Consider the following 12165-nt stretch of genomic DNA (forward strand, 5'->3'; position numbering starts at 1 on the left):
GGGGGGTGGGGGAAGAGAGGAGAGTGCGAATCCTTGCCCAGAATACTGGTGTGGAATGAACCTGATGCATGGCTTCTGTGACCTTGGGCTTCACCGGACACACTTGAGGGGACGTGGCTCATTCTCAAACACATCACCTGGTTCAGGGGAAACCACTATAACTCAGTCCTCAGATGCGTCTTTCTGCCAAAGGAGGTCCCCCCCTCCCCTTCAGCTCTAAGTCATGGGAGGTGATCCTACCCCCTTCATCTCATTACAAGTAGCCTGAAAAAGCAAGAAAAATTGAAGAGCTTTATGTATAATTAAATGAAACACGTCTGCTTGGAGCATATGTCTGGAAATTATGTCCCAAATGCAACTCCGGCAGATTTGAGCTATAGTTTCTTTTCCCTGACATCACTCCAGGAAAGCTAACTGGATTGTGACGAATGAGAATAAGGCCTTGCTGCCCCAAATGTTGCTATTATCCTGCTTATGTATGGCTTCAGAATAATAGAAATGCAGAAGAAATGGCTTGATTTTTAAATCAAGGCCGCTCCCTAGAGCTTTATAGAAAAGAAGCACTAATTATTCACTTAAAGAACTTTCTCTCGCTGTCAGCCGAGGATAATTAACCAGTGGGGTTTGTCGCAGTCTTGTTCTGAGCTCAGAATTGGCACCTGAATCTTCTGGGTCCCTTTTCCATTTGAGATGTTTTTAGAAAACCTACCCTCCCTCCGAGCAGCATATGACAGTAGTAGGCTTGCCACGTGCTAATGACCCGTGGCCAGGCCTTTACATTCGTTGCGATGTTGGCTTCGTTTCTTCTTGGCAACACTGGCTCAGGTGCACTCATTTGTGTTTTCTCTGGTGACACTGGAGAATATTTGGGAGTCCTATATCCTCTGTATATCAAGAAATTACTTATATCATTTCAAGTGGGTTTTTAAAGGTTTTCAAATTTCTCTCACCCGTAGTTCCAGGTGAGTGTTTCCTTTACATGTCCCTCCAAGAAGCATCTCACTGCCTTGTCAAAACGTAATTTTAAAGAAGTTGAAATCTCTCAAACAAGAATCATATAAACATGCAGCAAAGATCTTTTTCAACTGGTTAGATAATAAAGAACCAGTAAGATGGTATGGCTGTTCAAAGGAGCATTTGAGGCATGGAGATTTGTATAGTCAGGCAAACAAATTGCAATAAATAATACTTTTGCAAACAGATACAAAACTAGTTAATATTCAACAGGTAATAAATCTTGAGGGTTGTCTTTTCTCCTAGACAGAACCTATAAATTGCAAGTTAAAAACGTCCCTGGTGGTGAGGGCGTCTGTTTAAATAGCAAAGTCCCCCACAGGATCATTCTCCCATAATTAAATTCTCTTCGGGTGAGCCCGTTAAGCTGTGACATATGAAAGGCAGGAAAAGGCCTCCAAGGTTCTCTATCAAGTATCAGAGAATCAGGGAGTTTCTGGGTCAGAAGAAAGATGTTCATGGGGCAATTCTAGTTCAGCCCGCAGCCTTTCCGGTGGGTCTTGGGGACAGAAATGCTGTGCTGACCAGGAGGCCACAGAGAAAGACACTGCCCCAGCCCTTCTGTGACTCAGTGTTTCCCAGCCCAACAGGAAATCTTCCCCTCATAACTGGACTCGTCCTCTTCCAACCATACATTCAGCTTGTGTTCAGAGGCCACATTGGACAATGTATTATGAATTCATGGATTTGTTTTAAGCCATTGGTGCAGGAAACATGGGTAAATCAGAGACTTGATGTCCCTTGAAAAACCAAGCGATAGTGAATACTCTGTTGAATGAGACATTGAGACAGAGTCATGACAAGTGGAAGGTGGGGTTGAACTGTGAAATGATCCAAAACTGAAACAGACCCTGCGCACACACACACACACACACACACACACCTGGTGAATGTTTAACCACATTCATTACACAGAACAAAGCTGCAGCTGTATTTAGTGTAATTTTTGGGCTACAAGTCAGTTTTTAGTTTGTGACTTTGGAATAAAGATTGGAGCATTAGCCATAATTCCCATTATCCCAGGTGGGGAGGGCGGTGGTCACAAACCACCTGGGGAGGCCGCATAATGAGATCAAGATGAGGACTCCAGACTCAGGCTTTCTTGGTTCAAGTCTCAGCACAACCCTTATCAGCTATGTGACCTTAGGTCATATACCTGGTCTCTATATGCCTCAGTTCCCTCGTCTGGGAAGTGGGAATAGTAATACTACTTCTCTCATTAGATTGATCTGTGCATGACATGAAGTAGACGTGTAAGTCATTAGCACAGTGCCTGGCGCGTACCAAGCGCTCAGTACCCGTTAGCTATCGTCATCGTCATTGTCATCATCACTACCACTGCTGGGTTTTTTGTTCATAGCGCAGTGTCTGGAACTTAATAATGTTGAGTGGGTGGGAGGGCGGATGGATAGACGGTATTGATTCACTAGGGGAGTTCCCTATTTAAAAAATGCCCTCAGCCACGTGTCTTTATTTACAGCAGAGACCCCCTTTTTTTGTCCCTTATATCCCTATGGCCCTGTGTTTAGATTTGGGTTTGGAATTTTTAGGTTTCTTTTAAGCACAGGGCACGGGGATTAGTAACATAACTGAGGTGAATTCTGAGCCAGAAACGTTAATGACAGCTCCCAGAATTCGCATTTCTGGTTCTTTGCTCTACTAGCAGCAGCCAAACATCCCAAATGTTTCTGTATTAATATTGTATGTTGGAGTGAGTGAGGATGTTAAACCAAAATTGGACTGATCATCATCCCCTACAGATAAATGAATTATTTAAACAGCTTATCGAGATCTTGTTCTTTAGCCAGCCCCCTGGCCCAAACCATTAGGACAGGGAAGCATGTGTTTCTTTCTCCCTAAATATATTAGAAAAATCCAACCTCAGAACGATGAAGCATTCAAATATTCATGTCTCCTATTGCAGTGCAGGCGACAACTCCACTGTGTCCTTGGCCATCGTTCAAGCTGGTCAGAAGGACCAGGGCATCTATTACTGCTGCATCAAGAACAGTTATGGAAAGGTGACCACTGAGTTCAACCTGACAGCTGAAGGTAAGCCTCAGATGTTCCGTTTCAGGCGAAAACCATGAGCTGTACCCCCACTCCAGTTCAGAATGCCCATGCCTACTAAAGGCACTCTCTTCTTTGTCTTCTAGTTCTGAAACAACTCAAGAGTCACCAGGATATTAAAGGTAAGCTAACCCGATTTAGATATCCAAGGACGTGGGCACTCCACCAAAGCATGTAATAGCTCCTAGGATCAATGGTAGAAGCAGTCTTCCCATCGCCTCTTCTAACCAGGAGATAGCGAAGGAATGACCGAGAAAATGAATGACCACTCATGAGCTAATTCAAGCTACTTAAAAGGCCAGTAGTCAGTGCACGAGGCTACAAATATCCAGAAGTATAGTGTTTATGATCTGACTGTAGTGTGCAGTAGTGAGGGCATGCTGGTGGGGCTTTGGGGTAAGATGTCTTCCTTTAGGCCTCAGATTTGCATCCAGCCCCCCTGCAGGGGGTTGTCAGGCTTTTGTGTCTTACCTTGTAGTTTGACGAACAGAGCAGATTCCAAAGACAGCCAGGTGTGGAGGAGAGTATCTCCATTTGTTTGCATCTTTTTTCTTAAAGAATTTATTTATTTATTCATGAGGACACACAGAGAGAGGCAGAAACACAGGCAGAGAGAGAAGCAGGTTCCCTGTAGGGAGCCCGATGTGGGACTCCATCCCAGGACCCTGGGATCACACCCTGAGCCAAACGCAGATAGAGATGCTCAACCACTGAGCCACCCAGGCATCCCCATTCATTTGCATCTTAATGAAGATGAAAGATGGGGTTTGGTGCATCCCTTTGGCGGTTTGGTGCTGGTGTGGCAACAGGGAGACAACTGCTCCTGAACCGTCACTGGGCCACCCACTGAGTACAGCTTGGTGGAGTCCAAGCTTGGTTGGCATGGATTTCCTCTTAGGGAGAACTACCTGTCTCCCCACCCACATGCCCAGCCCCACCCAGTGGTGTGCTGGGAAATGCTTAACCTGCCCACTGTTAAGTGAGGGTGGGGAGGCCCTGATTTCTAATTTCTGTGATGTAAATACTCTCACCACAGCCCATTTTAAACTGCCAGTGTGATGTCGAGAAAACATGGAGCCAGGATGAGATGCACCCCCAGCAGCTCTCAGGAGCTGGAGTGAGCCGGCCGCAGCCCCCTCTGCACGCCTGCCTCACCCTCACCCACGCGACCCCAGCTTTTAGTACCTCATAGGAGCTTTGGTCCTTTAGAGGAGATGTGAGGAAAACCGACAACTCGGTTGGTTTAGTGTCATAAAGAAATTTACCCCATGTGAGGGATTTTTAGATGAACAAAACACCTGAAATCCTTGTGAAGAAAAAGCAGTAAATGCAATTATGATGGGGGAGCATCATAGATCATACACCAAGAAGCTGGGATCCTGACTTAGAAATGGTCTAACAAATACGCATCAAGGTGTTTTTCCAACACAACACATACGGGATCTTTGTAAGCCTATTCAAATGTATTTACTATGCAGTGTACTTGTATAATTTTAGATTCTTTTTCCATGTCTGCCCCCATCTCCCCAGAAGTCTAAATATGCAAAAAAAGATGTCTTTCCTCCTTAGAGAAAAGAAAACAAAATGACTTTCAGAAGGCTTTCTCTGTTTCATCAGCTTCTTAGCATTGCTTGGCACTCACATTCCAGATACTTGCTATGACCCCGCTCATATTCAGGTTCACATAAACTCATTTTTCTAGGTTTTTACCAGTTAGGAATGAGACCCCAGTGGGGATGAGCTGCTGGCCACCTGGGGGGAAATGGTGCTGCAGGTGTAGCGCTGTGACTCCAACCAGAGGGCTTGGGTCTAGACCCAATGACCTTACCTATTCCCAGTATCAGACCCCCTATGACTGGGGGGTCCAGTCTCATGTCTCATGGGACTGGGGAGCCCATACTTCCCTCCCTGTCCCCTTGATCTTTCATGTGAAGAAACTTCAAACAACTTCTTTACCACCTTTCTTATTTGGAGGAGTCCCTCTCACTAAACATTTCATTAGCTGAGTTCTCCAGAGGACGAACAAATAATATTTTACAAGTTGGTCTCTAATTAAGAAACTAATAAAACCAAGCTTGTGGGAAAGCCCAAAATGAATGATGGTCCAAGTAAAACACAAGCTAGCCCAATTTAATGATAGCACACAGAGCTTTCAAAGAAAAGCCCTAAGATTTATTTTTCTCTCCCTTTCATTGTTTTATCTTTGCTAAGGAGCCAATTTTGTTGGAAATTATAGATAAGACTGTTAATTATACCCAATATAGTAATATACAAAAAATTTCCCTTCTTATTTCTAGGCATGTAGTCTGGAACAACTTTTGTGTTAAATTTGATGCATTTGTAAGCACTCAGTTCACAATTTTCTGTTAAGAATAATTGAGTTTTAGAAATTTGGGGGATTATGAAGAAAAACAGAATGGGGTAAATATAGCTCATATTTGTTGGGCTCTGGTGTGTCCATATAGAACACTTCTTATTTTCTTTAAGTGGTATTAGGGCCAAATTTTTAACATGAAATTACTCCTGTAACTAGAATTGAGAAGATTTGGGTTATATAAAAAGAATCCCTTCTTTGTTTTGTGATCCAATTTTAAAATTTAACTTAAAAAATACTTTTCTCCATAAATTAATTTTTTTCCTGGTTCTACTACTAAGGCTGAAACCTATGATACAATGATTTCCTTAAAATTTGCCTGGGAGGCGCCTGGGTGGCACAGTTGGTTGGGCGACCAGCTGTTGGTTTCAGCTTGGATCATGATCTCAGGGTCTTCAGATTGAGCCCCATGTCAGAACCTATGCTCAGCACAAAGCCCACTTGGGTTTCTCTCTCTCCCTCTCCTTCTGTCTTCTGCGTGAGGATGCCCGTTAGCCAAGGAGCAGCTGGGGGGCGGGGGGGTATTCCGTGGGGCTAAAGGTGAGCTGTGTTTTAGGATGTGAAGAGATTGAATTCAGCCAACTCATCTTCAGGGAAGACTTCCTCAGCGACAGCTACTTTGGGGACCACCTGCGCGGTCAGATCGCCACGGAGGAGCTGCATTTTGGAGAAGGGGTCCACCGCAAAGCCTTCCGCAGCAAAGTCATGCGGGGCCTCATGCCCGTCTTCCAGCCCGGCCACGCCTGTGTCCTCAAGGTGCACAACGCCGTTGCCTACGGGACCAGGAACAACGCTGAGCTCATCCAGAGGAACTACAGACTCGCCGCCCAGGTGGGGCCCCCTGCCCTAAAGAGTCACTGGGGGCGTGAGAGGGATGTGGGAGAGCCTGGGATGAAAGTCAGACTCAGAATTCTTGGGAGTGTCTCTCCCTTTGGGGTGCGGTTGTAAGGGAGCCCCTGACCAAGCCCCGAAAGCCGGGAACCCTGGCTAAGTTCTTGGGGGCAATTTCTTGCCCTCATGCCAGCCAGATGGGAGGGATTCAGCCTATGTCTGGAGGGCCCTCACCTGTTCTGACCTCGGCTGGGGTTACTTCCACTCTGAGGGAGCCCTGTGAGGTTCTTGAAGGTTTGGGACCACTTGGACACAGGATGTTATGGAAAGTGGAGATTCCAAGTTGCGTGGGATGCCAGGATTCCCACACATTCCCAAGGTAGCAGCTTCTAGATTGGTTTGGTTTGGTTTATGGAGGGGGGTAGGATATATTCAGAAGGTTCAACATTTGTCCTTTTTCCTGCCTTTCTGAGTTTGGGTCAATGTCAGCCTATAAGCTATGATGGGAGATTGAGCCAAGACTCCAGCTAAGTTCCCGCCTCCCTGTGCTATTGAGTCACAAGATCTTGAGGCAAGAAGGGAGCATGGGCTTCCCTCCCTGCCCTTCCTCCCACTTTGGCCCACGTATTTCACTCTTACCACCAGCACTCGCCAAGCTTTCAGGAGCGCTGGGTCTAGCTTTTTCACAAACAAGGTGCCCTCCTAAAACTGTTACCTGTAAAATGAATAAGTTATATTTTTAAAAAGATTTTATTTATTTGTTCATGAGAGACACAGAGAGAGAGAGAAGCAGAGAGACACAGGCAGAGGGAGAAGCAGGCTCCCCATAGGAAGTCCGATGAGGGACTTGATCCCGGGACTCCAGGATCATGCCCTGGGTAGAAGAAAGGCACTAAATCGCCAAGCCATCCAAGGATCCCCAATAAGTTAGAATTTGATGACTGTCCTGGGTGCTGTCAAGCACTAGCCATCTGCGATTGTCTCAGATGTACTGATGGCATGTGACACTTGGTGCCCATGAAGGCAGCCCGTCTTCTGAGTATAGCATTTTGCCAATTGTATTCCTTTCACCTCCAAATCAACCCTTCTTTTTTCTATTCTTTCACTGCATATTCTTCCCATTTCTAGTGCCAGCTGGTCCAGCCGGAAAACCTCCCAACATCCAGACTCCCTCTTGGAAAGGCCCTGCAGAGGGGGAAGCAGAGTCCATTTTGCTTTCCATTAAGTCTTGTTGAGATGTTCACTACCCAAGGCTCTCATTACACCCTTGAAGAAGGACTTTAGATGGGAGAGCTCACAGCCCTGCAGGTCCCGAGCTTTACCTGGCATCCTGCCATGGGGCCAGTCCCTTTGCCCAGGGTGAGTTTCAGCCATGCAGTTCTAGAACTTTTATAGTTCAGCACATCAGGGCCCCAGAAACCTCTTGAGTTTTACCTGGATAGTTCCTTCGGGTCTCAGAGCTCCTCTGCAGGTAGATACCTCTAGGATGCAATAATTGTTGCTTCTGTACCTCCAACCAGGGGAATCCATTGGCTTGACCCACATCAGGAAATCTGATTAGCCTTCCCGGCAACTCTGAATTTCTTCTAATCACTTGTTTTTCCCATGTGTGTGGGTGATGTAGGAATGCTATGTCCAAAATACTGCCAGACACTATGCCAAGATCTATGCTGCTGAAGCACAGCCTCTGGAAGGCTTTGGAGAAGTGCCAGAGTAAGTGTGTTTATCCTCTCTTGTATCATCACCCCTGGTTTGCTGTGGACCTAGAGCACCTGGAGAGAGGAGAGGATGAGAAAGACCAATAGGACAAGTATTTCACCTGAGCTTTTTGGCTGAGAGTTATGAGAACACACACAGACGGCTCCTATCCTGTTCCTCACTAGGTTGCCAGAAGCTTACAGAGAGATACCTGATAAATATACTTTTTTAAAAAGATTTTATTTTTTATTTATTTATTTATTTACTTACTTACTTACTTACTTATTTCTTATCTTACTTGAGAGACAGAGCGTGAGGGAGAGAGCATGAGCAGAGTGGGAGGGGCAGAGGGAGAAAGAGAAGCAGACTCCCCACTGAGTAGGGAGCCTAATATGGGACTTGATACCAGGACCCTGGGATCATGACCTGAGCCAAAGGCAGACACTTAACCAACTGAGTCACCCAGGAGTCCTTAATAAATATTCTTTAAATCAATGTATGGATGGACAGATGGTAAGAGGGATGGAAGGATGGGGAGATGGACGGATGGATGAATTAAATAAATGTATCGTATTAAATAGAAAAGAATTGGATAGAAAATGAATTGGATAAATGTATCATGTTAAATAGAAGAGAAAGAGTGTCTACTTCGTGGATATTACATTATCCCAACAATAAGCAAGTACAAGAGAATACAAGAATATCACAAAACAATCACCCTATGATGAAAATAAAATACGATGCTGTGTCTAAGAAGAGTGACTTGGGTAGCAGCAGTGTAGGGACATGGTACCCACTTCCTGGAACCCCACAAAGACAAATAACATGGATTATTTTTATCTACTCATTGACTAAATATGTACTAACCCAAGCAGTTGTTTGGGTGTCTGCAGCTTGTGGTTGCTGGTCTGCTTATCTGGTTGAGATCGTATGTGTGTGTTCAAGTGGAAAAAGAAAGAGGTATGCCAGGGCACACTGGAAGTTTCAAACAAAACAGTCATTTGTGTATCAGTAGAAACTGGGAGAGGAAAGAAGGAAGGCGTTATTGCTTCCATGGACCCTGTCAGCTCACAAAGGGGGAAAAGTTCTCTCCCTGAGGTGGTGTGTTGGGCAGATCATATAGGAAGTCTAATGCTTTCTGCTCTATGACAAGAATTGCCTAGCAGACTTACTTAGTACACAGACATTTCTTGGCAAGTTCTAGATCAATTTACATAATGCAAAGAAAATACACAATTGCCTTTCCGGTAAATGTGGGGTGAGTTACTGTTTGTTATAGGAACTTGCGGGTTCTCTTTCTTCTCCAGCCTCCTTTCTCAGTCTCTGCCCCCTTCAGTTCTTCTCAAGGAAGAAGAGGGTCAACCGGGTGAGCCGTCCACATGGGCAGAATGGCAGCACCCTCAGGCGGGGTACACCCAAGTTTTGCGTGACTTGACACAACAATTTGGGGGCTTTCTAAAGAGAACAACACAAAATTGTGACTATAAAGATTGGTGCAGGGACTTGGAAAGGGCCTGTGTATGTGAGGGACACAGGGGCTAATTAGCATCATTGACACCGCCCCAAATATGCCAGTGGCCTCAAGATAGATTAGGACATTTTGATGTGTAAACACCTTTCCCTTCCTTACGGTGGAAGAATTTGTGAGCGCATGAATAACATGTGGAAGGATAGGGGTCCTCACAAAGGCATCTGCTCCTGAGTCCGTGTTCATTGAACCAAAATCAGAGGACTCTACACCGGGAAACACACACGCACACGCGCGCACACACACACACACACACACACACACTGCCTTCTCAAGGTTCTACACTTGAAACCATGTTAGAAAAGAGGAACGCAAGCAAGATTTTAGAGGAGATGGCACAGTGAACGTGAGCATGTATGTGTTGGGGTGGGGACGATTCAGATGCTTCTCAGCCTTGAGATGCTTCCGTGTGCAAGGACCACCAAGACGCTTCCACCTGGGGGTGGAAGGAAGGAAGAGGCCCGTGGGAGAGGAGGTCCAGAGGCTGGATGCACTGAGACCAGGCCGAAAGGTGTTGCTACAGCCCAGGGACAGGGCAGTGGTAGTGGAACTTGGTCACTGGCCATGGGGAGTTGGGACATTCGGTAGGTGGGTATAGTTAACAAAACTGAAGGGAGAGGAGGAGGGATATAAATCCAAGGCTTTTAGCTCAGGAAACTAGTGAGATGACGTTGCCACTAGAGCAGGGAGGGGGCCCGGGCAGGTGTGCAGCAAGGTGTGGAGATAGCTCCGCGTATGCCCAGTCCGAGGTGGGCGGGCGCCGTGGCCCGTCGGACTCCCGCAGACATTTGTTCACCTGAGGCTGGAGCTGAAAGGGAAGGAAAGCAGTGAGCTGGTTTGCTGGACACGAGCGTGAAGGTGGTCATCGCAGCGGCGGAAAGGGTGGAGTCCTCTGGTAGAATATAGAACAAGAAGAGAGGCCCAGGGGTGGAGCCCTGAGAAACGCGAGCACACGGGGGTCAGGGTATGTGGCGAGTACGTGTCACCTCTCCCACGGGCCTCAGAGGCCAGCGCAGTGGAACGGCAGGCAGGAGGGGGCAGGGTCCCAGGGTCAAGGGGAGAGAGGAGAGGGTCATTCCAGAGGGGGAAAAAGGGTCAATGCTCAGGGGGTGCAGAAAGACCCCAGGCAATCATTAAAAGCCATCAGATCGAGTGACCTTAGCAAGTGGGATTTTTTTAAAGGATTTATTTATTTATTTTTAGAGAGACAGAGACAGAGAACATGAGCGGGAGGGGCAGAGGGAGAGGGACAGAGTCTCAAGCAGACTCCGTACTGAGCCCAGAGCCCAAAGTGGGGCTCAATCCCACAACCCTGAGATCATGACCTGAGCCCAAACCAAGAGTCAGACGCTGAGCATCTGCCTTTGACTTGGGTTGTGATCCCAGGGTCCTGGGATTGGGTCCCACCTGGGGCTCCCTGCTCCTGCTTCTCCCTCTTTCTCTACCTCTCTCTCTCTTTTTCTCTGTCTCTCATAAATCAATCAATCTTTTAAAAAAAATAAATTTGAGATGCCTGTTAGACATCAATCGAAGAGAGTAGGAGGCTGGAAATGTGAGTCAGGACCTCAGAGGAGAGGTCTGGGCTGGAGACATAACTATGGAACTCACCGACATACGGACTGTATTTGATGCAAGGAGGTCACTAGCCAGTGTGGGCAAAGAGAGAAGAGCCATCCCAGGGCATGCCAGAGTCTAACGGTTGGGGGGAAATGAGGATCCAGCAAAGGAGACAGGAAAAGATGTAGCTGGTGGAGCAGGAAGGAAACCAAGAGGAAATTTCTGGAAGCAGTAAGAAGGTGCTTCAAGAGATCAGCGGTGTCCAGGGCCACTGAGAACAAGTAAGATGAGGGCTGAGAAGAGACCAGTAGACCCAGCCCCATGTGCTGCTGGAGACCTTGGCTGAAGCTGCATTAGAGGGAAAGCCTTCTTGGGTGGGTGCCAGAGAGAATGGGAGGGGACGGTTGTAGACAGTGAGCCTACAACGATCTGAGCTTTGAGGTAAAACTGAGTCCGCCGTGGACTGGGCTGTGGGGTCAACCTGCTGCCTAGAGCTGTTTGGGCGTGTCGCTGTGCCCTGGCAGTGCTTCTGTGGAGGCAAAAGGTGATGGAGGAGGGTGGGAGCACCTACTTGGGGCAATAGCCGTGAGCATTACAGGGGTTGGCCAGACCCAGGACACCAGTGGGACAAGGGGTGCAGGTGGGAGCAAGGAGGCTTCGTTCATCGTGGGGTAGGGAGGCAGGGAGAGGGAGGCTACAGGGTGCCGACCCCAGGAGGTTGAACTCTGTGCCAGTGGCAGCTCTTAGAGGCTCTCCTCTGTTTCAGGCTTCACAATGAAACAGGAAGCAGAGTCATCCACTGAGAGTGGGGTTGGGGAGGAGGTGCGGGCAGTGTGAGGAGGGAGGAGCAGGGGTGAAATAATCATCGGGGAAGGGGGGGGAACGAATGGATCATGCTGAAAACTGCATGTGGGATGTGATCCCTTGTCCACTGGAGACACCGTCACTGTTGTGCAGTGTGTTGCCTGGTCTTCCTGCCTTCCTGCCTCTGCCCCTGCACAGCCCCTTCCTCACAGAGTGACAGACTCTTCCATAGTGTTATGGTGTGTGATCGTGGCACTCCTCTGTCCAAAACCCTCCAGTGGCTTTCTAT

The 12165-nt window shown here is 47.2% G+C and overlaps 1 protein-coding gene across 1 annotated transcript in view; it reads left to right on the forward strand.

Annotated features, from left to right (window-relative positions):
• ALPK2 (alpha kinase 2) overlaps positions 1–12165 on the forward strand; it is a 145099-nt gene that overhangs the window by 110080 nt on the left and 22854 nt on the right. The window contains 4 exon segments of the mRNA XM_035712423.2: positions 2939–3066; positions 3171–3206; positions 6015–6289; positions 7914–8002. Of these exon segments, the coding sequence (XP_035568316.2) occupies positions 2939–3066; positions 3171–3206; positions 6015–6289; positions 7914–8002 (528 nt within the window).

Source organism: Canis lupus, chromosome 1, assembly GCF_003254725.2.
Source record: "Canis lupus dingo isolate Sandy chromosome 1, ASM325472v2, whole genome shotgun sequence".
In the NCBI taxonomy this organism is placed as follows: domain Eukaryota; kingdom Metazoa; phylum Chordata; class Mammalia; order Carnivora; family Canidae; genus Canis; species Canis lupus.